The sequence below is a fragment of the Wyeomyia smithii genome, chromosome 2 (genome assembly GCF_029784165.1).
Source record: "Wyeomyia smithii strain HCP4-BCI-WySm-NY-G18 chromosome 2, ASM2978416v1, whole genome shotgun sequence".
NCBI lineage: Eukaryota > Metazoa > Arthropoda > Insecta > Diptera > Culicidae > Wyeomyia > Wyeomyia smithii.
This window is the reverse complement of record NC_073695.1, coordinates 29,922,232-29,948,398: the sequence shown is the minus strand read 5'-3', so window position 1 is coordinate 29,948,398 and position 26,167 is coordinate 29,922,232. Positions and strand designations below refer to the sequence as shown.

Genomic DNA, 26,167 nt, shown 5'->3' with positions numbered 1-26,167 from the left:
GTTAGCTGTAAGAATTTTTTGTCACCTGTGAGAACTGTCATCTAAAAAGAAAATAAAAAACTACCGAGTTTGATTCACACTCTCACAAATTTCAATATACAGTGTACTATAGTGTCCATGTGTTGGAGAACTCTATAGTGTCGTATAGTGTCCATGTGTTGGACAACTCTATAGTGTCTTCGGTAAAGTTGTTTTTGAAAGACAGAATTATTAACTGCAATTTCGCCGAAAACGTGAGACGTATCAGAAACTAAAAATATTTTTTATCATCAATACCATTTTCACAAAAACCTCTTTCAACAATTAGCCATGATTCAAAAAAATACTAATAGCACAAAATGACACCTTTACTGTCGCTATGCGCATAACAGTCCTATGTAGAATTTGGGTGTTTCGGCATGCTTTTCAAGAATAGCCATTAAAATAAGTAAGGTTTGATCCCCACAACCTTGATTTTAATGGCTATTCTTGAAGAGCATGCCAAAAAGGACCCATTCCCGCAAAAAAAACAAGAAAACACAAAATTTTACATAGGACTGTTATGCGAATAGCGGCAGTTTAGCAAATAGGAACATCTATAAGAACTTTCAGCCAAGTCATTTCAAACAGAGTTTTTCCCTAAGCCTTGTCCCAAGTGAGGTGTCACGAATACACGATATATAGTGAGACATTATCGTTTGTATCGAAAAGTTCCGCTGTGCTAATTTTTCTTGCTTTTTTTATTATACAAATGTATTTACATTCAATCACATATAACTTTATTTTGTATGTTTTGTTTCTTCTTCTCACGTTTTAATGTTTTTCTCTTGTTCTCTGTCCGTTCGTTTTTAATCATATCCTCCGTTCTAGTTTTAGACTGTGATTTTCGTTTACTGTTTTTCTTCCTGCGAATGGCAACCCAACTTTAGTTAGCTTTTCTATTGATCATTCTCTATCGTTCCGTGGTGTGTAAATGTGTTTGGTTGTTTGTGTGTGGTGTATGAATGTACCTATTTATTTCGTTCGATTTTGATTGTGTTTTGCGGATATTTTTTCACCTTTGTTTTTTGTATTTCTTTCGATGATTTATATTGTATTGGTGTAATAGTGGTAGGAGTATTTCTCTAGACTTTTCTCAAACGAAGAAAACCAAACTAAATTAGAGGAAATGACCTGCTCATTCGTGAATTTTTCGCTTTCAGGCGATTTAAACTCTTATATGGCAAATAGTTCATCACTACTACAACTGTCTGTCGGTTTATCGGGGATTCGTTCTTGGCTGGCCGTTAAAAGGATGGTAGAGAATAGAACAAAATTGGAAACATACTGCTGTATTACTTTTTTTTTCACCACTGGTTAAGAATATGCTTACAATTGGATTTTCCATCAATTCTATAACAACAGAGGTAATATTGTTATTTCACATATTTATTTGTGTGTATGTATGCTCTGCTTCATACTATCTATTTTCGCCTGGTGAATGTGAGTGAATGAAAGTGTTCTGTTTTTGTTTTCTATGCTCCCTTTGTAATGACAAACGAGCTGAGACCTCATATAGAATTAAAAAAAACGAGTTTCGATTAGAAGAGATGACTTTATTTCGTTTTCCTAACACCTATCTATCCTAACACTGCTTGTTTTGTTTTGTAATTGTAATAGATCCTATTTTTCATTCACGTTATTACATTTCTTTTGTCATCTATCGGTCGGTCGGCCGTTCCGCACAACTAGGCGTATCCGTTCCGTGGAGGCGGTCCTATTGCACGGTTACGTCTACGTTCAGTGCGTGCGGTCGACAACTTGAGTGTCCCAACCTTTTCACTCTTTATCTTTGCTTATCTTGCCTCACGCAAACTTCGCATATCAATATCACCGTTCGAAATTCATCACATTCTCTTTTTTATTTCGTTTCTTATTATTTGTTGTTTGTCAATTTGAAAAATGCTAGTAAAAACGACGACCACAGCTCTAGCTTTTTGTTTTTTGTTGTATTATATAATTACTAATTATTTTATCATATATTTGTATGTTTTGTTTTTTTTTTTCACTTTTGTTGATTGGTTCCAAGGGAAGGGTGAAAGAGAAACCTATACCCAAGCGATACGAGCGTTTTTTGGAAGGATTCTACATCCCACCTGGCGAACGTTCTAATGCCAGGATAGTATATAAATACTCTCAATATCTCTGACCAAATGACGCGCTAACTGAGAAACCATAGGCTTGCGGTTCTTGTGTATCTATAACTAGACGAATAGATTCAACCGTGATATTGATCACATCTTTCTGTGATCATTTCTAAAGCATTTGTTTTCGTTCGTTAACGTCGCGTATCTGGCATGGGTGACTCTTGAGAGGAATTGGGGGCGCAGGATGGAGTGTGGGATGATGGGGACTTGGTTTATACGTTTTCGCACTCGCAATATGTTTGAGTGAGTATGTGTGTTTTTGTCGTGTGTTGGTTGATTTTTTTATGGTTAAGTTGCTGTTAGTTTTAAGAGTTAAATTGGTTTTTAATATTAATTTGTACATGTTTCACATGTGTTGCTGGTTTATCTTTACCGTAGCGCTCTCTTGTTTTCTTTTTCTTTCGCTCTTTCTACCACATACATAAGGTGGAGGACAGAGGCAACTGCTGTGTAAGTGTGTGTGTGTCTGTGTGTGTAGTTTCTGTATGAGTATGAATGTTGTTCTTTAGTGAAAAAAATAGTTTCTATTCAGGACTTTAACTTTTACTGGTTTATATCGGTTGCAAAGACTTTGCGTTATGTGGTTTCAGTTACAGTTTTTATAATGATGACTATTTTCATGTTTGTTTCCTCATTCGTTCAGGTGGGAATTCTGGTTTAACTGACATTGCTTTTAGTAAAAATTTCTTCGCGTTAATCTGCTCATCCGTTGGATCGATGTATCCAATTTCTGTCCTTTTTTAGATATATTTGTCCTTCCACTGACAAATGTTAATATACTACATGCACTACAAACTGGGTTGTTTCATGTTTTATCAAAAAAAAACTTTGTTTTAATTATTTAGAGACATGTAGTTGCATTTTTATTTTTTCAAATTTGTTTTCTAATTTCATGGACCACGATGGTTTATATATTTACTGGTTTAGCATTTATCAAAAAGCGAGATTTTAATTTAACGTTGCTACAACAGTGAAAAACATCAACCGAACCTAGCGCGTTCTGGATTGCGCGGTCGCGATTTTCCCTTGTTCACTATCTCGCTGTCTAAACAGAGTTGATTGGTAAAATGATTCTTCGTTTCGTTTGCCAATTCTGTATTTCATCAATTCAATACACACACTTTGGATCTGAGTTTGCTTGTATGTTTTTTTTTTTTGTTCACTGGGGGAGTCACAGAAGACGTCCCCGTTCCGGTGCACCTATTCTCACAAATTGTTGTTTTAAGCTGAATTTGCCATACAAATATTTCTGTGTTGTCATAACATTTTCCAATTTGTTACATTCCTAATAACTTATACGTTACAAATTTGAAGTTTCTGTTTCGTTCACTTTACCTCTCTATGCTTTTAATATATACTTTATACTTGTATTGTTATAAGTAGTTTTTTTAAAATTAAAAACTCTCCGCTTGTTTTGATTACTAAATTACTTTGTTTCACATTCGCTTTTCCAGAAATATATTAAATTTGTTTTCTTCTCTTTCCACATAGGTTTGTGTTTTGATTTTACAATGTTTCATTGTCACAGGTTCGCTACTTAATTAATTTCTTTTTGTTTCTTCCTCCGCAGTTTTGTTACAATTATTAACACAATTTAAAATGATTAAATCAATTCATATAACTGCTATGGGTTGTATGTGTATATCGCCATGAGTCACGCACAATAACGCGTAACCTCTACTATCTCGTGACCGATGTACCGCCACGCGGTACCGATAGGACCCGATCAGAAAAAAATCTTAATGATTAGACATAATTATACAAAAAAAAAATCTCTCACATCTCACTGCGATCTTATAACAACAATCGATCGCCTTATAAACAAATAGATAATATATATTTAAACGTTTACACAATAAAACAAAAGATCTTGCTGACTTATTCACTGCATGCTCCTACTTACTGCCGACGTCTTGTTCTCGTACTCGCTGTCCCTCATTTCCCCCAACCTTATTTGTCTTCAGTTACTTCTGGTTTTATTCTCTGTCTTCTATAATTGTACAACTATTCTGAGCAAGTGCCTCCCGTCCTAGGAGACACCCATGCTGATATTAATGCCAAGCCTTCTACAGGTTCTCTATCGTTTTTAGTCTTCTGGCTCTTTCGAAAAAGCAAAAACAAACCAATTAAAAAAATAGCTAGGGTAGCAAAATGATCATTTTACGTCAAACTACAATTCTTTGTAGGTTGTTATCTGCCATCATAGCATTTACTGCTATTTCAGACTTGAACATGACCTGTTAGGAGTCAAAAAAATAATGTTATGGAAATGAATATTAAGTTCACTCATAAATTGATCCAATTTAAATTTTCTGCTAAGAAAATTTTTTTAACCAATTTGCAGTACTGCGTAGGAAACAGTAAAGATTGAAACCGAATGGTAACCGGGTGTTGACCGAAAAATAAAACTGTACCATACTAAATATTAACGTAAAAGCGCACCCGCGTTTTCTCTTGTCAAATGCTAGCCGATTCCTCGACAATTATATTTCAAACATTCCTAGCTATATATATTTTAATAAATAAATAAACCAATCAAATGCACAGTACCGTACCGAGAGTATAGTTTTTGTTTTTGAATGTGTACAATTCAGCCAAATCTAGATCACGTGGGTGAAGTGATAGTCGCACGCTGTGCGCAAGTGCAAATTTATTGCCTCCCAATATTATATGCTTTTCTTACTAATTTTAAGAAAATAATTGAGTTTTTCCTTACTAATTATAAGCAAACAATTCATTCGAGATGAATTAACGAACCTAACCTTCTAGAAGACATAGAAGCAAAGAGAAAAAAAAGAAGTTTTCTGGAACTGGAAGAATTTCACTCTAGTTGGATTGCTGCTTCACGTGGAACGCCGGATACTTGAGGGTCGTCTGCAGCGTGTCATTGTGTTCTTCCAGTGAGTTATTGGCGTAGTGCAGCACCAACGATTTCAGCGAATCGTAAATGTTATACGGTTCGGCGAACCCGAAACCGCGCTCCGTTTGGTGCACAATACAGTGGTTGACCGTTTCGTTGCAGGTGATCGACAGCGCATACTGGCCTCCGTTGCGGGACCGTATCAGGAAGGTTCCGGTCGGTTTCCCCACCAGCCACTGTTCAGCGTCCTGCCGGTTGAATGTTGGCCTCAACCAGGTGCTCTCGTCATTGTGGGGCATTTCCTGGCTGCTTTGATTGTACGAGAAGTAACCATCGGTTAGCATTTGTTTGATCTGGCTATCGCTGACGCCCTGCCGGATCATTTCTCCCATGTAGCGATCTCTTGTTCGAAGCAGCGTCATAAGCTCTGGGTTGAGCTTGTTGATCTCTCGCTCCAGCGTCCAGATTCGAGTCTTCTCTTTTTCCATATCGGCCTGCAGCTGTAATTTGCACTGGTTCAGTTCCTGCATCCGCTCCACTATCAGCTGATGATTAGTACTTAGACCTTGTTTCTCGTGTGGTTGCGCTTCTTTCTCGAACTTAGCTTGTATTGCTAGCTGCTCGTTGAATAATTTCTCTGCCTCAGCGAAAGCCTCCTGCGCTTGCTTTTTCAAATCTGACTTATTCTTAGCCGTCGTGTATTCCTCCGTTAGCCGTGTACGCTCGAGTTGTTTCTCGTTATATTGCTGCACTGCGTCGATGAATTTTTGTGCCAACCGGGGTGTATCGTCTCCTGCGCTAGCAATATAGTTATCATCCTCGTACCGTGAAACCGGATACGTCAACTTGATGTCCAGGATGGTGTTATAATCTTTCAGCGAAACGTTCCGATAGTAGTTGATCAGATCAACCACACTATTGTGAGTGCAGTCTTTCGTGAACCCGTACTTGCCCATATTGTGGTAGATCTTGATCACACGGTCTGTACCGTCTTTCCTCAGCGTAAGCGTGTATTCACCGCCGCCGCTGGTGGCGTCCCGCACCAAAAACGAACCGTCCTGCGCATCCGTCATCTTCTCCTTGGCTTCGTCCCGTGTGATCCTACCCCAATACCATTCCGCTTCTCGGAGATCTGCCGGTGTGTCAGCATCGCCAACCGCTCTCAGTGTTAGGGGCCACCCACGACCATCTGCGGGTGCAACGGATGCACCATTACTAGCGGAAGTGCTGCTCGGTCCTGCGTTGACACTACCGGCAACATTATTGTACGCCACCCCCACCCCTGGCTGTACCGGCGATGTGATTGCTGGCTTCTTCAGACTACCCATACTTCCGGATCCACCGACCGATGTATTCGACGACTGCTGCTGCTGCTGCTGCTGCTGTAGCACAGCTGTACTTCGGGAGATCTTACGCGGCGGAACGGCCGGTGCCGAGAGAAATTCCGGCAACTTTTCCTTCCAGTCGAGCTTGTAAAGCAGCAACTCCATTATTCGTAAGTGGTTTTCCGTGTTGTACACGATTTGACTGGAAGAAAAGAGATTTTTTTATGAATTTGAATTGGTCAGAAGGGTTTTACAATCATTTCTAATTTCCGGCTCAAGTAAAGTAACAGCGTTAAAGGTCCTACATGAATGTAATGCCTTCGCAAAGGCAAATCAAACCAAGCGGATTGCGAACAAAGAATACGGACAATATTTTCTTAATAAGTGTGAGTCATCCACATCGAAAGCTGAAGCTCGCGATGTTAATTATACTGGTAAACACTTCTGCCCTAGAGCTCATACCGGAAAAAATAAAGATTATAACTTTTTAACCGTTATGTGTTCGACAAAAAAACATGAGATCGAAGTAAACTGTGACCAAAAACGGTTGAGAAAAAGTTTCGTGTCAAAAATTCTCGCGTCTCGCCCCTTGTGCCTGGCTAACAATCCGTTTTTAAGGTCCAAGTTCTTGGTAGTACCAAGAGTTAGATCGTGAAGCAGGGTCTTTGTTCTTGATGTGCTGCTGGTTTCTGCTGTGCTACGTGGGTCTAGCAGAGCTATCTACAGATAAGTACACAGTTTCTGTTGTTCCTTTATTATGGTTCGAGTCACAAATTGTTTGCAAGTTAGTTTTGCTCAATGGGTATTCGCGCAATAGGCTTTGTAACACTCAAATTTTAGTTTTGTTTTAATTGTGGCATCATTTGCCTAAAAGTGACCAGAGCTTTGCACTTTCTATAATATAATTCCTATCCTATGACCAATCACAGAGTGCACCTATGGGCAGTCTACCTAGGCTAGGCTAAGTTATGTGCTGGACAGAAAAACACCCTTACATGCCCGACGGGGTACCCAGGTACCCACAAATTAAAACTCATGTAACTAGTAACTGACAATTTTTATCCGGTTTCAATGGCATCGGTGCCCGAAAAAAATTTCTCATTCCCGGAAATCCGTTTTTTCGAAGATATGTTCCGAAACTGCGGATTTTTATGAATGTTTGATAATATTATTGATGTAATTACAATTATTTCCTCATATGAATACTTCCGGAATCGGCCCAGAGACCCAAAATCAACTCCAGCCGCCATTTTGAAATTTGGGATGGCGACTTACGGTTTTAGGAAAACAGCTAAAATGGACCAAATACCACCTCATGAGTAGTTTCGGAACCAAAATTATGTCCAGAGACCTGGATACGACCCCGGAGGCCATTTTGAATTCAAAAATGGCAACCTTCGGTTTTTAGAAATGACTCAAAAATGACCCAAGTTGGGTAATTTCAGAATCTGGATGATTCCTAGAGAATTACTTACTTTACTTTTATGGCGACAGATCGTTGAGATCCTATGCCGAATCCAGAATACGTCTCTACAAAACTCTGTCTTAGGCTGCTACTCTCCAGTCTCCCCTTACACCCGCTGCTCTTGCATCCTCGTCGACAGCACACATCCAGCGCGTGTGAGGTCTGCCTAGAAGTCGTCGGCCTCTATCCGGTTCTCTGCTAAATATCATCTTTGCCGGTCGCTCATCCACCATCCGTGCTACATGGCCAGCCCACTGTAACCTGCCGTGTTTCATCAGCTTGACAATATCAGCGTGTTTGTATACTTCGTACAGCTCGTGATTCATACGCCTGCGCCACACTCTATTTTCTAGTTTGCCTCCGAGTATTGATCGCAGGATTCTACGCTCGAAGACCCCAAGCGCTCGTCGATCGGCCTCCTTCCACGTCCACGATTCATGTCCGAGCGCCACCGGGAGGATCAGAGTCCTATAGAGCGCAAATTTCGTTTTGGCAGTGTTTATGGTGCGTCCAATTCTCGCAGCTTTCCTTTTGAGAGCCGTAAAGGCCTCCTCGACTGCTCTACGGTTAACACCAATTATAACAATGTCGTCCGCAAAGCCCAGAAGCATGCACGTGACAGTTTAATTAGTTTTGTTGGGAAACCATGTTCTAGCATTATTTGCCAAAGCTCGTTGCGTTTCACTGTATCGTACGCACCCTTAAAGTCAAAAAACTGATGATGCGTCTGCAAGTTGTGTTCTCGAAACTAGTCGAGAATCTGTCACAAGTTAAACATCTTGTCCGTTGTACATCGCCCCACTCGAAAACCGCATTGGTATTCTCCAACAAAGGCTTCCTGCAACGGCCTCAGCCGCTGGGACAGGATACGGGAGAAAATTTTGTAAGCGGAATTGAAGAGGGTTATGCCTCTATAATTACTACAGTCGAGCCTATGTCCCTTCTTGTAGATAGGGCATATGAGTCCTTCCAACCAGTCCGTAGGTAGTTGTTCCTCAGACCATACCCTTAGGATAATCGGGTGAATTGCACTATACAGCCGCTCGCTCCCAACTTTGAAAAGCTCGGCCGGAAAGCCGTCCTTCCCAGCGACTTTGTGGTTCTTTAGCTCTTTGCAAGCATTCTTCACCTCGTCCAATGTTGGTGGGTCCACAGCTTGTCCGTCCTCCCTAATTACTATCCTGTTCCCCTCGACGACTCTCCTACCTTCCTCACAGTTCAACACCATTTAAAAATGTTGCTTCCAACGCCTAGCCACCTCCGATTTAGCGGTAATCAGGTTCCCCTCCCTAGATTCATAGAGACTATGAGGTGATTTTTGGTCAATTTTGGCTATTCTCCGGAAACCGGAAGTCACCACCTCAAATTTTAAAATGGCGTCTAGAGTTGATTTCCGGTCTCTAGGCATCATCCCAATTCCGGAAATATCAATATTTGATGGTATTCGGTCAGTTTCGGTTCTATTCCAGATACCGGAAGGAGCCATTTTGAAATCGAAAATGGCATCGGGGGTCGTTTTACGGTCTCTAGATATCATCCCGGTTCTGAAAATACCCATATTGGATGGTATGTGACGTTGGTTTATTTTATTGTTTCTATGGCCACTAGAAGCCCCGGTGGAATCTGTTTCAGAAGTGCATTTTTGAGGGTATATCACTATAACACCCTTTCCTGGTGAAACATCCCTCAGAATTTCACCTACGTCACAATGTTACGCCAATGTCCTCGGTCCATAGCAGCATGTCTCCAGTTTTTTGAGAGTCCCACACTTCCAAGATCTTGCTCAACTTGGTCAGACCACCTAGCACGTTGTGCACCTCTACGTCTTGTAGCGGCCGGATTCGAGACGAACATCAATTTTGCGGGATTGTTGTCCGGTCGTTCGAAAACAGCCAGTGCTTGCAAGTCCTTCTGGAGCATTGTCCATGTCTCATGCCCGTAGAGGACTACTGGTCTTACAAGCGTCTTGTACGTGGTGCACTTGGAACGGAGGCGAAGTTTACCAGACTTTAAAGTCTTGTGGAGTCCGTAGTAGGCATGACGTCCCGCTACAATACGTCTGCGCATTTCTCTGCTGCAGTTGTTGTCTGACGTTACCAGGATCCAAGATCCGAGGTTTACAAGTTCGTCAACCACCTCGAACTCGTCTCCGTCAATTATTACGCTACTACCTACGCGAGCCCTATTGCGTTCGGTTCCACCTGCTAGCAGATACTTGGTCTTTGACGTATTCACTTTCAATCCAACCTTTTCTGCTTCACGTTTCAGTTTGGTGTTCTGCTCAGCAACCACATGGAACGTCCTTTCGACAAGGTCCACGTCGTCAGCGAAGCAGATGAACTGGCTGGATTTATAGAATATCGTGCCCCGCATGTTAAAGGCCGCATGTTTCATCACACCTTCAAGCGCAATGTTGAACAGGAGGCAGGAAAGACCGTCGCCTTGCGTGTTTCAAACGGGCTTGATAACGCACCCGAAATCTTCACACAGCACTGTACATCAGTTAGTTTCGCAGGGAAACCATTTTCGTCCATGATTTTACATAGCTCTACACGGTCGATAGTATCGTAGGCGGCCTTGAAATCGATGAATAGGTGGTGCGTGGGGACTATATCATCCAAAACCATAAACATGGCAGAATCTTTTGACGCTAAAAGTAACGAATTTGGATGAAAATTGCCAAAGTTACAAGAATTACAATTTGTGGGTACCCGGCAGGCCCCATATATAAAAGTTGCCTTTTAGTGAGCTTTGAGATGTCACTGAGTTTTATCACTTTTGATTGCAATGAGCTGTGAAATTTCGTCATTCGAAACCTAAAAAGGTACCCGGTACCCTGGTATTCCGTCGAGCACATAACGGTTTTAACTATTCCTGGGCATTTTACTCCCCTTAACAGAGATAACTTTCTCAGACGCTTAAATAGGTTTTCCCGTAAGCCAACTCGGCGAGCAATTGGGTCCTAAAATTTTTACACCGTTTTCTGATTTTTATGTATCATCCGAAAGAATGTAATTTTGTGAGCAAAACGTAATTTTTGAAAAATATTTATCGTTATACTTTGAATTTTCAATTAGAAAAAACTGCTCGAAATGTGTTAAATGTCATTTAATATATTTCAAGCAGTTATTTATTCTTCAGTTAAAAATCGAAGGAAACGGGATTTTTTTAAATCATGTTTTGTTCAGAAAACGCATCTTTCTCAAATGATATATGAAAACTGATTTAAAAGCTATAGTCTTTTTAGTGCAAGTATTTTAAGGTTGAAGGCAATTTGTTGTAGCTTATGTCAACCAGTATTATCAAACTATAAAGCACAAAATGAAAATTTCCTCGTACAGAGCCTCATTTTTTCGAATAATAAGGTAGTAATGCACCGAGCGCTATTGACTGTGCGAACCGGAAAAACGTGACACTTCGCAGTTGTCGCATTCTCTGAAGCTCCAGCCTGCGCTTTGTTAGTCAAGAATTTACAATAGAACATAAACTGCCACCTAAGAAACACTTACACAATTTTCTCCCAAGGAGGACGCATCAGAATATGGCACCATACTTGTATCAGTATCGTTGGTTGCTCCTTAAGCCCCCGCTGGAACTGCATTCGACAGATTCGTATCAGATGGATCATGATATACTTGAGCGTCATATTGTGATAAATTGGCAGGTCCTGGATGTGCTGTCGGAGCTGTTCGACGACCACAGCGTCGCTGGTAATTTCTGTCGAAGATTAAGCACAGTCAGAAAAGAGAAGGGGAATAACAACACAAGGCTAGTAACGTACTTGAGGCTTCAACAAACTTATCGTAGAACATGACCGGAATGATCGGATCAGGCAACTCGCGAAGGAATTTTTTCAGCACCGTGGCCACGCACTCGGGCGAATAGCCACTGAGATCGGTGTTGATCAGATTCTCGTTGAGCGAATCGCGCAATTTGTTCACCTCATCATAGTTGGGCGGCGTCGTTCGATACAGTTTGTACAGATCTAGGTTCATGTTGCACATCGCTTTCTGCTCAAGTTCGTTGCAGAGTATTATGACAATCTGAGGAGCCGGCAGTTCGCCCACGTTAAACTGCTGACACAGACCTAGACCGAAGACCTGCTGGGCTCGACCACCAGCCAGCACAGTCGCAGCTGTCCGACTTCCAGCATCGGCTGCGCACGGCTTAAGTCCCGTGGCCGAACACTGTCTGTGGACAATGAGATTACACTGCTTACATAGCAATCCCTGATGTATCAGCCCGCGCAAGTACTGCTGACACTTATCACATTTAACCAGCTTCGAAAACGAATGATCCACCAAATCATGTGAGTGCTTGTCCGGTGCGGTGTCACCTTCTTCACAAGCAAGTCCCAAGACGATGCCACTGCCACCGCTGGTTGTCCGCGTCGTGCCACCACTCTGGATTGGCTTCTCCGCACTCACCAGTAGATCCTTAATGGACGCCAGGATTGTTTGCTGATGGAATTCATTTTTAATACCCATTTGCTATGAAGAGGAGAAACGTTAAAAAACAGAGCAATCAAAACCAATCAGCATTCATTCTCATAGTGCTACAAAAACCAATGAAACTCACTCCTAATTTATCACGATCCAAATTCGATAAATCACAGCCTTTTATATCTTTCGCTTTGAACACGTCAGCGTAGGTGTACAAGTTGTTAGCAGCCATCCATTCCAATACATTCGCTGACGTCCACTCGTTAATTGACTGGCGAGGATTAAATGAATTAAAAATGATGCAGTTTTGTAAGGCAAAAAATCAACAGATAAAAAAAAATACCTTGTCGGTGCTATACGTGGTCGGCATCTTCGGATAAACGTCAGGATTTCTTTGGCACATTTCGTGAATGGCTAACGGTAGACATTTGATGTGGAAACACGACCAGCATTCTGTGTACGCATAGAACAATAGAACATAAATATTAGTCCGGTTGTAGAACCAGTTTCGGTAGTTTTGTTTTCGGGAAAAATAGGTAATTTTCTTACGTCTACACTGCCGTCCTTGCAGTCCGAGGCCCCAGATGTAGTCACGACCTGCGTTTGCCGCCGCCAAATGCCGGGAGGAAGAAAACGGTCAGCAAATTGAGAGAAAAGAAAAAGCACCGGGTCAGTGATTATCGACTCTGCTCATATTGCCCCTTATTTTTTGTGTGGAATACTTACAAAGTAAACAGATAATAGGAGTTACAAAATAAACAGGTACGGTCGTGTGACATTTGTTAATGTTTTTATTACTAAATTCATCCGTTTTATTGACTATAATGATAATTGATAATGAATTGGTATTATTTTTCAAATATAAGAGGCAATATTCAGAGAAGAATTCGATTTGTAATAGAATGTTTGTTTTTGTGCAAAAAAGGACTTGCTTGCTTCTTGATTGCTTTCTCTCTTGCGCTTTTATTTTAGCTTCTAAATTGATAGTGTTCTTCGCGATGCATCGCGTCGCGAGAGCCAATAGATTCAGACACACTTTGCTTGCTTGCTTTGAACCTTTTCATACAACGATCAGCAAAATTGCCGAACGAGATTTCGTTTAAGTGTTCAAGCCCATAAAAGAGAGCGGAAAAGCGCCATAGGGAAAAAGAAATCAATTCGGAAGCACAGACCAGATATCTAATCATTCGTTCGCCGGGAAGCGAAACAACGTAAATCTAGGTAGGTCCGAGTGCAGAGTTTTTTACTGACACTAATTTTAATTTTCGTAATATTCTTTCTCGTAATGGGACAGCATTTTCTGCATAATATTCAATAAAAATGAAACACACATTTATTTCGTATTTAATCTTTGTGAAAAAGATCAACTAGAAAACATTACAAAATTGCATGTACTCCAGTATAATCGGACTCAATTTGCTTATTCTCAGGACATACTTTTTACAATAAAAAGTTCTTTCTTCAGACATTCTCATTTTCTATCGAATTACTCATTAACATGCACCTAAAATTAGCATCACCAGTTATCCTCTCATCAATTTGTCATCAAATTCAATCCGATGCTGAACCGAATGAAATGCATTTTTATAAAAAAAAAAATCTGCTGTTTAGTAGCTAGGTACCACAAGCAACCATTTTATAGGAGGTATAACAAACCGAATGCCCCTTATGTCATGTTCTACGGCGTGGTTTTATAAGTTAGGTGGCAACAATTTCGATGCATTTATTGCTTTACTTCATGGAACGTTATGGAACAAAACGATTACTCAAAGACACCGAAGTTATCACCGCCTCCCCTAGATGGAATGCAACTACTTCCCATTTGCCATTTTCGTACCATCGCCGACAATATCTGGCCTGTGCTGCAACCCGACTTTAAAAGCAAGCGTTAGTATTGTGTGATGTGTATAGGTGGAAAGGAGTAAGATAAAAAGGAATTGTTATATTACCCGAACCGACTCCTGTGCTTGGATTTACGCACTGCACGTAGATATCGTCCAGTACGTACTGATCGCCGCCGGAACCGCCCGAAGGTGTTAGATTCAGTGTCAGACTATTGCTATCCTTGGTGGACTTGGTGAGCGTTAGGTTGGCCATCGTGGCAACGACCGTCGTCACGGCGGTTTGGCCAGGAACGCTACTAGTGACACTACTGTTGTCTCTATCCGCACTGGAGCTCGCATCATGGCCAGCGCTGAAGGGATTACTGCTGTTGTTTCTACTAGGGTTGCTGCTGCTCGGGCTATTGGTGTTGATGTTGCTGCTAACGTTACTTGTGTTGCTAGCACTGGGAGGATCTCCTCCCGCTAGACTGTTGATCGGCAGGTAATGAATGGAGGATGGAGTTGGCATACTACTGCCGTCGCATCGTACTAAATTTTGTACTGAAAATAAAAACGAAGCGAATTGGAGCTCGTTGAAATATTTAAAATAGCTCAAACGATTACATAAAAAAAAACTAAAATAGAGCGCTACGACAATTTGACAATTAGAAAATATGAAAAACCTTGACGATTGTGAACAGCCTAAACAATTCATATTAACATGAAGCAGTCTAGCTCAGATTTTGCTTTGGTGTTAACTGTTACAATGAGTAACAGTTACTAAGCTTTGAAAAAGATGCATTTGAACACACGTAGAGGAAAATGCATTCCTCAATCGCGTGGTGGGCGGTGCACTGTATTGACGGAGAGAGCGATTTTTTTTTTGTTTTGTCTTACTTACACTGCACGTAACCATTCTGCTTGGTGCGCGTATTGCTCGCGTGGTACCAAATGGCACTGTTCGACGATTTCGGGATGTACACCTCGATGATGTCCTCCTTCTGGTAGCTAAGCTCGTCGACATTGGCAGAAGTGTAATTGGCGGTCGCTCGGTAGATCACGGTATTCTCCTCGTCCATTATTGTATGGCAAAGCTCAAAAGCGACAGACAGCACCGCTGCTGGTTCGTAGTGTGCCTTTGCTGCTGCTGTTGCTACTACACTAGTCCACTACCGAAACCACTAATCTAGCAATCGGGCTTGAGTTGGTAAGAGTACCGCACTAACACTCGCACTCGCACACACAATCACTAATCTCTGTTCGCACTGCCGGTTCGGTCCAACTGATTAGCTTAGCTGCCTCTAGGGGGTTCATTCGTATGCAATGCAGCAACTCTCGTAAGGGTTGGAAGAAGTATCAATGATTTTTTTTTTCGACAAAGCATTGATCGAGTGTGCGGTTTATGGAGTAGTCAATAGCAACTACACCACGTCTGTGAATGATCCCTTGATTGAGCTTTGCGTAGGCGGCTGGAGTACCAATAAGGTATGCAACTTGATTGACTTGGCTACTGCTCTAAAGTGCGGTAGCGTGGCGGCCCTGCTTCAGGGAGTACGTTTCGTTTCTAAACTTGACTTTTGTAAAAGTGTGCCTATCGATTATTGTAATCACAATTTTTTTTTAAGGAAGAAGCTAAGTATTTGTAAGGGTTTATCTCATTGAGACGAATATCCGCGATGAAGGCAATTGATGCCGTTTCTCTTTTCGCAATGTGGCTGTCGCGAGCTATTTTCTGCTCCTCTTCTTCCATTAAATCTTAGTATATTTTTGCACTTTGTTTGTAGCTTTGCTAAGTAAACTGTACATTTAATGTAGGTGCGCTTGATTTGGCCGTATCATTTCAATGACATCGATCACGATCTAACTGTCCTCTTCTTTCACTCTATTATTGCCCGCTCGGTGAATTGGAACGCGATTCAACATTCTGTACGTCCACTAGTCATTATTTGCTAAGGCACCTTTGCAAAGATGAAATTGTACACTTGCTGCTTCTGGCTGTCACTGGACATTTTAGTGTAATTCTGAAACGAAACAATGAAAAGAGACTGTTAGTAAATAAAACTGGTGAAGTGCCCTTCAATCGCTACAACTAGTGTAATATTGATTCTACCGATTGTTGTCTTATTGAACGAAACACTATCCCGATTAAGAACCGAAGCGAATTTGGTTCATCATAGCTTCCGTTAATTCCGGTTCGCCTTATGGCAGTTATTGTTAATCGAATAGAAATTTTCAATTACCCCCGCTACCATGACCATACTGTGATTATGCTATTATTTCGTGTAGTTCCTTAGTCTAACGCAGCAAAGTGTCATCACTTGGACCGAAAGCTGGCATATTGCGCACTCACACGTGCTTGCATGCAGGCAGCCGGACGAGTAACGCACACGGCAACACCAGGTTGAATTAGAAGTCAAACATAAGTACAAACAGTCATGTCATGTCGTCGAGTGCTAGCGATTGCTGCTAGTAGCAAATTTCTGCTATCCAAAAACAGATATGTATATTCTTTCGGAAGGATCTGAAGTGAAGGTCCGGAATGAAAGTTTTGTACAGAACTGGATCCAAGGCTGCACCTTGAGGAACTCTGACAAGACATCTATCAATTTTTAACCCATCATGGACCGAGGCTAGATCCTGATTTTTTTCAATGAGATTTTCACGGCCCAGACGTGTATTGTTCTAATCAAGAAAAAAAGGTGAAGAATTTTTTTCCCGATTTTTCACAACCGAGTTTTTCACTGTTCGTTTTACCGAATAGTGGGCCAATGCGTGATAAACAAATCAGTGTGAAGAGTCCTGAAAAATATGATTTCTATACAAAAGCTTCAAAATATTACATTTTTTACAGATGAGCAATTCAATGGAAAAAAGTTTAAAAAAAATTATAATTTTTTGCATATCATTTCCGATTTTGTTGAAACTTTGTACAGTTGTTCCTTTATGATAAAGAGGCCATAACTTGATATCCCGGATTTTGTGATGACATAAATCGAACTTTGGGATGATCTCCTGCGCGGAGTGTCTATGATTGATGAAGAATATTTTTAGCGTTCAAACGGTTTGTTTGATCGGTATAGTGTCTTCGGCAAAGTAGTGGATAATTATTTTTATCCTTTCAAAAAAATACACCCTGTAAAAAAATCTGATTCTTTTTGTTTTTTTTTTATATACAAAAAAATCATAACTTTTGTAGTTTTTGTTCTACCATATTCAGGGCCGGATTTACGATTGTGGGGGCCCGGGGCCCAGTTATAGTGGGGGCCCAAATTAAAACAAAACTGTTTTTCATCGTACGAGTTAAAAGCATTTATTTGCTATTGAAAAATCACCAAAAATTTGTTAGAATTTTTTCTTAAGCTCTATTTAGAGTTCCAAGCGAAGTGAAAATCTCATACAACATGTTCATGTTTTCACGCTCGTGAAAAATGCAACCTGCAAAAAATTTCACTTCGCTTGGAACTGTAAACAAATTCGATCCAGCGAAATCGATGGTTGTGGATCTCATCTTTTTCACTTGGGTTTATTTCTTTCACGCATGCAAGCGCTAGTGAAAAAAGGAGCAGCAAGCGAAAACTTGCGTGCGTTTCTATTCTGTCAGTTGCAGCCAATTTTCACTTCGCTCGGAATGTAAACTCGTGAGTTTCACTCCACTTAAACTGTAAACTGCAGGGTGGTGAAATACCTGCGTGTTCCACAAACGGGTTTTCGCGACAGATTTCGCAAGCGAAAATTTACGCTTTTTCACTTGTCAAATTTTTCACTTCGCTTGGAACTGTAAACTATGCTTTACGAGTTTTTTTGCAGAAAACTTATTAATTAAATAATCAACATTCATCTTCTTCAGTATACTCGTACTCGAAACTTAATAATGCTAAGTTTGACTGCCTTTCATTCTTCACAGTCGCACGCAACCTATTTTTAATAAGTTTCGTCTTCAAGTTTTTTTCTTGATACCTGAAAAAAAACTACCGCAATTTGAAAAAAAATGCGAAACACAGGCAAAAATTTGCACACAATTTGAGAAAGACGGCGCAAATATAAGACGACTCTGACAATAATAGAAACTAGGAAAAAATTACACCCATCTGCAGGTCAATAAAATATGCACACGAGCTCAGAAAATCTGCATTTTGAAAAGCACATCTGGTATCCCTGATTCGGACAAGTAAGCAAAAGCAATGCATTAAAAAAATTTGTGGATTATTTTCTTTCTTTGCCATGCGCGCTAAAGCTCTAGAGTTAAAGTTTGGCCGACTGTCACTGAAAAGTTCCAATCAAACAGTCAACAGTTTTTTCATCATAGTTTTAACATTGCTGATGTTCGATTGGAACGAGTTTTGACAGTTCGATTGGCGCTTTTAGTGACAGTCGGCTAAACTTTAACTCTAGGCGTTTAATGCGCGCTGGTTCGATTCAAATGGTGTGTTAATGTGTGTCATTCCAAGAGAATCTAAGGTGAACTCTTATGGATGTAGTTGTGATTGTGGTCTGTTCAAATTTTCTTACTGTAAATCGAACTTTTGATTAAATCTCATTTTTAAAAAGAAAAATCTTTTTGTCGATTTGTGGGGGCCCTAAAAATGTGGGGGCCCGGGGCCCGGGCCCCCTGGGCCCCCCCATAAATCCGGCTCTGACCATATTCCAAAAAGCATCAATGTATAAACAATAATGCGTAGTTCTTGTGAAAAAAATCAGATTACTGTAGGTAGATTTTTGTAGATATTCAATTTATATCGACCAAGATTTTTCTCGAACTTCTTCTCCAGTTGCTTCAGTCGCCGCAAAGCCATTGGGTAGCTGTCTGGAAACTCTGGATTATCCGTTTTCCATAGTAGACCAGTTTCGAAGCGGTCACCGATTCGCTGCGTAGTCTTCTCGAGAATGTTGCGGGCTCTTTTGTCCTCGGCACTCTCTAACGGAATGCTAATGACCGACTCTTCCAGCGCGCAATGAGTTTTCAGAAGCTCGTGAAGGTCGTTATTGGATACTTCATGATGGAGTCCGAGAAACCCATCACTCGTTTCAGCGGTATTTGTTTCTTTTGGTCCGTAGACCGTCCATCCGAGCTTGCAGCGCACGGCTATCGGATCTACCACTGCTCCTATCTTGGCTTCAAGTGGGGCGAATGTATGTTATTCAAGCCTATAAGCATCTCCGGTCGTCCATTGTATGAAGCAATAGGCAAACCTCGCATGTGCTTGAATTGCCGTGCGAGATCCTCGGCGTCTAATGCTTGTTTGTTTATTTGTTTATTTGTAAAAATTACATCAACAGGCCTTGTGGCCCAAATGATTATACTATGCTAAAAATTACGTGCTAAAGTCAGAAAGCGGGTCTTCAGCATCTCGCGGCTGGTGTCGAAATCGAAGCTTGTAGCGAAACGATTGAAATGGCGCTGGAGACCGGTTATCGTGCTGAAGCTACTGTAGTTCGTTCGCCTATTCTGAACGTGAAGGAAGAGGCTATTTCGCAACATGCGTGGTCTAACGTAAATATTGAGTTGCTCGAGAATTGCCGGACAATCTATTCGTGAGGTAAGCACGTCCGCGACGAATATTGCCCTGGATATGTCCCGACGGATTTGCAGTGTATCCAAGTCGATGAGTCTGCATCGCTGTTCGTAGCTAGGTAGTCGAAAAAGGGTCGTTCCACGGAAGTCTTCTGAGCGCAAAGCGAACAAATCTTCGTTGCACTGACTCGATTCTGTTTACTCCATTCAGGTAGTAGGGATTCCACACTGAAGCACAGTATTCCAAGTTGGAGCGCACCAAAGCGCAATACAGTGCCTTCAGGCAATAGATGTCGTTGAAGTTTTTGGCGATACGCATAATAAATCCCAAGTTTCTGCTAGCCTTGTCAATTATGAATGTCATATGTTGTTTGAAGCTTAGCTTTGAGTCAAGCAATACTCCCAAATCCTTCACACAGTTTGTGCGTCGCAGAGGTGTATTTGACAAATTGTAGTTGAAATTCAGTGGACTACGCTTTCTGGAGAATATTATTATCTCGCATTTGTCAGCGTTCAATTGCATGCGGTTGTCCGCGCACCATACTGCAAAAACCCTTAACTGGTTCTGGAGCGCTGCGGCATCTGACGGAGTTTTTACCTTGGCAAACAGTTTAAGGTCGTCAGCGAATGACAGCCGAGGGCCTTGAAGTCGAAAATTGACGTCGTTTAAGTAAATCAGGAATATCAAAGGCCCGAGATGACTGCCTTGCGGAATGCCTGAGTGAGCGGAAAAAGATGTTGAAAAAACTCCATTGATGTTCACAACTAAACGCCGGTCAGACAAATACGACTGAAACCAGTGAAGCAGTGGCCTCCGATGCCAAGCTTTGCGAGTTTAGCCACGGCGATTCGGTGGTTCAGTTTATCGAAAGCGGCGGATAGGTCCGTGTAGGTGACGTCCGTCTGAGACTGGTCGTCAAAGCTGTCCATTACGTAGGATGTGAGCGTCAGGAGATTTGTGGCCGTTGATCGCTTAGGCATGAACCCGTGTTGTTCGTCGACGATGTACTGCTTGAAGAACGAGAAAGTAGGTTCAAACACAACGAGCTCGAAGAGTTTCGATATGGAGCAAAGTGCGGAGATTCCACGGTAGTTGTCGATGTTACTTTTATGGCCTTTCTTGTGCACTGGAAACATGTACGCCGATTTCCAGACCGAGGGAAAGACGCCAGTGCGAATTGATTAAGCGAATAGACGACTCATCGGGGAAGCCAGACTACCAATGCATTTTTTAAGGAAAACGGATGGAATGCCGTCTGGTCCAGCGGACATGGAAGACTTGAGTTTCGAGGCAGCCAATGTTACCGCGCTATCGTCAATGGAGAGGTTAGTCAGTGCACGGCCAAGAAAGGGGACACGTTCTGTACAGGTTCTAATTTCATCCGTCGTTAACCGTTCGTTCACAAATACTCTAGAAAATTTTCGCGAAAACAAATGGCAGATTTGCTCGACAGAGTTCGCAGTGACACCGTCTAAATACATACTCGAAGGAAGGCCATCATCTTTGCGCTGTTCGCTAACATATTTCCAAAACGATTTGGGGTTGCGTTTGAGCCTACGCTCGACATTACGAAGGAAGCTTCGAAAAGAGTAGCGACTTAATTGTTTGTAGCGGGTATTAATCGATGAGTAGTGGTTCCGTAGAGGTAGTGTTCTGTATCTAGAGAACCTTCTCAGGGCTGCTTTTCACTCCGATTTAAGGCGTCGTAATGTGGGGTTCAACCAGGGCAATTTCTGTTGTACGGAGATGATCCTTTTTGGGACGTGTCGATCTATGGCGTAATTTAAAATGTGGGAGAGAGTTGAGGCGGCAGTATCTACGTCGTTCGTGTCCAAGACAGCATCCCAATCGATTCCAGCTAGTAATGCGTTAATACTATCAAAATCTGCGCGGACAAAATCGTAATAAACGGTTGTCGGTGCCGAAATCGTGTTGTGAGAGACTCTCTGATGGACTGCCATAAACAGGGCCGGGTGATGAGGAACGTGTTTAACGAGTGGTTGTTGAGGAAGCATCAATCTTTCGATGGTGCGGACTGTCTTTGAAAGCATCTTTTCATCCGATCCAACAGCTGACACCCATAGATTCATCCGTTTTGAATTCTTCTCCACTCTTGCAATGTCGGCCGTCCACTTGATTGTCAGCTTCTGCCGAATACCGGCGACGCCCAAGCGCTCTGCCAAACTGTTTTCCACTAGGGTCACCGACGCTCCTTCGTCAAGGAAGGCTAGCACAGTGATGGACTTTTCTCCACAGTGCAAACTAACCGGAATCATCCGGAACAGGGTGAGGTTGCTCGTCCGGATGTGCGCGCTGGTTCCGACAGCACCTTCAGTTGGATGGAGAAGTTGGTTATGTGGTAGCCTGCAGTCCCCGACTTTACATTTTATCTTGAACTTACATGGCGCCGATCCGTGCTCGTCCAGACACACGCAGCATAGCTTCCACTGGTCAACAATTTTCATTCGGTCAGCGTACGACAGGTTTCTAAAGTCCTAGCAATACTTCAACCGGTGATCTGTGCGCTGACACACCTTGCACGGCTTCTGATTCCGTTTATCCCCGTTACTGGCTTGACTTTCAGCTTCGCTGTGGTTGTACACCGTTCCTTCTCCTTCGGCTTGCTTGCTCGAACCTCGGCGTAGGTTGTTCCAGCCGGTTTGAACTCCATGCTTACGTTCGCTTCGCAGGCTTCCGAAACTATCTCGGAGAGGAAATTGGTGAATGTCCAGAGTGAGTGTTACCTTTTTCTTTCCACGCTTGAAGCGCACCCACTCACGCTTGTCGTTGTCCGGCAGCTTATCAACCAGCTCTTGAATGAGCAACGGATTTACTAGGTGCTGTTTTAGTTCTGCTGCCTCCAAGTGCTCGCACAACTGTTCAACGACCGTACCGAAAGGAATGAATGTGGCTAGCTTTCCGGTTTTCGGAGGTTTTGTGAACTTTCTCCAGATGGCTTTGTAAAAGTTGTTCTGGTCGTCCATATAACTGGCGAAGTTTTTCAATAACTTTCGGAACTGATTTCGGTAGAAGTAGCTGTCCTCGGAGCCTCCTCAGCTGGTCTCGAGGTACGATGCTGGCCTAACAAGCCAGTTCGAGTCTCGGCTCGGGAGAGACTGTTAGTGTCAGTAGGATCGTAGCGCTAGCCCCGCAATTGTCCTGTACACTCAACAGTTGGCTGCGAAGTCTGTGTATAGTAAACAGAAGGTCAAGTTCCGAATCGGAACGTAGCACCAAGGCTTGGCTTGGCTTGGCTTAGCTGTCCTCGGACCATCTCCAGAGCTTGACCTTTCAGACATTCTTGTAGCCGCACAAGATTTTCTATATCCGAGTATCCACAGGCTTCGTTGGACGCACGATACATCCCAAAAAACAATGGCCATTCTTCCGGTTTTCCTGTAAAAGTTGGTAACTTTTTGCTTACTCTATTCCGCGCTGCCAGTTGCGTCTTTGTCGGTCCGGTTCGTACCTGGACAGGGCCGCATTGACTAGTTCCTTCAGACTTTCTCGTGATGTTACTCTTCTTCGTATTCTGGCTTTTCAACGAAACTTCATCAGACTGATCCTCGGACCCATCCTCTGATTCATCGTCGGTCTCATTGACGGATTCTTCATCTTCAGTTTCGTGCAGTTCCCCAAGTTTGTTCAGATTCTCCTTGGTCAATTTTTCCACCTTCGGTTTTCCAGAAGCTCCAACACCGGTATCGACGACATTCTTCGGAGTGGATTTCTTCAACCGGTCCATCGCTATATCCATGGCTTTCATTTTGGCCGCAAATGACTTTTGCTGCTGTGCCATCCGGTCCAACTGCTCTTGTCGCGCTTGCAGGATGGCCTCTTGCATCTCTTTATCTTTCTTTTCCTCTTCTTCGCGCAACTGCTTCTCCATCAGCATCCGCTTAAGCTCAATGGCTCGGTTGAATTCCATCTCCTTTTTTTTATTTGTATTTCTAGCTCCAGCTCCTGCTCCATCCGTTTCTGCTTCTCCTCCATCGCCTTCAACTTGTTTTTCAGTGATGTTGAACGGTCGGATTTGACGCTGGAATCGTCACCAGTTTTCTCACTGCCTTTGTCACCGCCTTTCTTGGTTCTATCGACAATTTCAATGATGGAAACGAAAACTTTGATTGTCTAGCTGTCTTACGAATTCGAGAAATACCGTTACTCACAAAGAAATCTGTGAACAAACAGCATTTGAAACAAATCGACCTATATTGTAGCCATTCAGGAGCCACTTCGGGTGCCTGCAAAACAGATCGAAACTGCTTGAAATAGGTTTGGGGTGATTGGAATAGTGTCCCTCGATTGGTAACTTTAATTGATTATTGTTAAAGTTTGCTAACTTAGTTTTACATTCTGAAAACAAGTTCTGACAGAGAAAACGATTAGAACAGATTGATATACTACTGTTTGAATTACACCCAACACATTTCGAGTATTTCGTCTGAATACACAGGCGGTTCCTAAAGCTGCTTAGAATATGTTCCCTACCCTATATATTTTTTCTAGAACCGCAATTTTATGACCTACAATTTTGCTGGAGACACAATTCAAATCAAACAAGCCGTTTTTCTGATATAAAATATTTCATTCATCAGTTACATTTTTGTATAGGCCCTTTTAAAACAGCAGTCGTGAGTCTACATGATGAACTGATATTATAGAATGACTTCTTTATCAAAGAGGAACAACTGTACACAGCTTCAACGAAATCGGAAATGATCGGTCAGGACTTGCTTTAGTGTGGGTTTGTGGCAACTGGAATGATTGGGATGAAAATTACCTTCGAATTTTGTTTAGTTGAAGAGCTCAAAAGTCTCGTCTTCTCAAAAGAATACTCCTTGCAAAACTTCAGCTCAATCGGACCTCGGAAAGTCGCGCCACAAAGCGGCCAAAACTTTGCTCCTTTGATCGGTAACAAAAAGTACAAGTAGTGGTTCATAACGTGCTCGACAACGAAAATCCAAATGTCCTGAAAATGCATGAAACATCGAGACATCATTTCGAAATTCCACCCGTTCGGAAAAAATCGACTGCCCGCTAATGCTGAAGTTTGCATTGAAAAAATAGACAAAAATTGCCGATTTTTCATGGGTTTACCTTAACACGCACTCATGAAACTAGCAATGCAGCATAGGTCATAGTAACCCATGAGTGAGCAGAAAAAAATTGACTGCTCTATCAATCGAACTCAAACCGTGATGGCGAAAATAGTGAAGTTACTTTGTTTAGCTACAGTTACAGTAAAGTTTTTTTTTCCTGTGTGGACTCATCAGATTAGATCTATTGTGATATTGCCCAGGTGTTTTCTGTACTCCGCACTTCAAATTATTGGCAGTATCACTATTGAAGTAAGCGATACGCTTATCATTCATATCCGTGCTTGTGTGTAAGTTTTACCTTTCCGTTTCAAGCTTACTACTCTACTATACCGAGCCTCTGTTCATCCTAACAATATCGCCTAATTACAATTCCCTGAAGAGAACTTTCATACGTTACTCACACCACTTTTATTATAACAGGGACTTATTTTTGTTAGAAGGAGAGTCAACAGAGGTGCTGTAGAATTCATATTGAAGGAAGGGTACTTGGTAGGAAGCCTGAGAATAAACCCATGCTAAAGTCCTTTGGCAACCAAATGGCCTGATTCTACTAAGATTCGAACCCACGACCACCCGCTTACCAAGGCGGACTCTGTAACCTTGCGGCTACGGAGCTCCCTAACAGTAAAGTTACGCGTGTCCAAAGTAGGGTAGCCCCCGCGTCGAAAACGGACATCGTGCGGCACTTTGTGGACGCCAGATACACCCGTTCCGGCATCGGCAACATCTTGGCACTATTGGACAACAATCAGAGCATCGAATGAAAGCCCGATTCCGAACGGCCGACGGCTCTGAGCGACAAGAAGCTTCAAAGTTGCTGTAAAGAAAGACCGAGGGAGAAGTTGCTATATTGCTGCGTGCGCTCGACCGAGAGGTCGGTGCAACCGCCCAAACTGCGAAAAAGTACCTCGCGAAGCGAAAGTCCCTTCCACTGGTCTCGGAGCATGTAATGACGCAGTAGCAGCGGCTAAATAAGATGGCCAAGTCGATTTTTCCGGAGAATCGCGACATGACGGTGGTGATGGACGACGATACCTATCTCACCCTGGAGGGCAACGACTGGCAGGGCACTTCGTATTTCATTTTATCCACATAGGAAGTAAGCTCCGAGGTGAAGTTTATTTTACACAACAAGTTCCCCATGAAGGTGTTGCTGTGATTGACAATCAGCGAAAAAGAGATGTCAAAGCCGCTCTTCTTTCGCTCCAAACTGGTCGTGAACGGCGAAATTTATATTACAAAGTGCCTGCCGGAAGTTGCATCGTTCATGGAAAAATATCACAAGGGCGAAGACGCGATGTTCTGGCCGGATGTGGCGTCGACCCACTACTCGAAGTGATTATTAGAGAAGATGGAGCAGATGAATATCGATGTGGTACCCAAGTCGGTGAACCAGCCGAACGTCCCCCAACTGCGTCCCATCGAGGATTTCTAGGCAAACCTGAAGCTTAAGGTCTACTCCAACAATTTTG

General features: G+C 42.2%; 1 protein-coding gene across 1 annotated transcript in view; it reads right to left on the bottom strand.

Moving 5' to 3' along the window:
* Positions 1–701: 701 nt before the first annotated feature.
* The window catches only part of LOC129722714 (uncharacterized), a 72,516-nt gene continuing 47,050 nt past the window's right edge, over positions 702–26,167 (bottom strand). The window contains exons 2-10 of the mRNA XM_055676398.1: positions 14,982–16,101; positions 14,207–14,641; positions 12,984–13,076; positions 12,807–12,854; positions 12,601–12,710; positions 12,394–12,528; positions 11,597–12,305; positions 11,325–11,532; positions 702–6,552 (exon numbers count right to left, since the gene is read on the bottom strand). Of these exons, the coding sequence (XP_055532373.1) occupies positions 4,992–6,552; positions 11,325–11,532; positions 11,597–12,305; positions 12,394–12,528; positions 12,601–12,710; positions 12,807–12,854; positions 12,984–13,076; positions 14,207–14,641; positions 14,982–15,159 (3,477 nt within the window). The 5' untranslated portion in view covers positions 15,160–16,101 and the 3' untranslated portion in view covers positions 702–4,991. The remainder of the gene's footprint in view (positions 6,553–11,324; positions 11,533–11,596; positions 12,306–12,393; positions 12,529–12,600; positions 12,711–12,806; positions 12,855–12,983; positions 13,077–14,206; positions 14,642–14,981; positions 16,102–26,167) is intronic.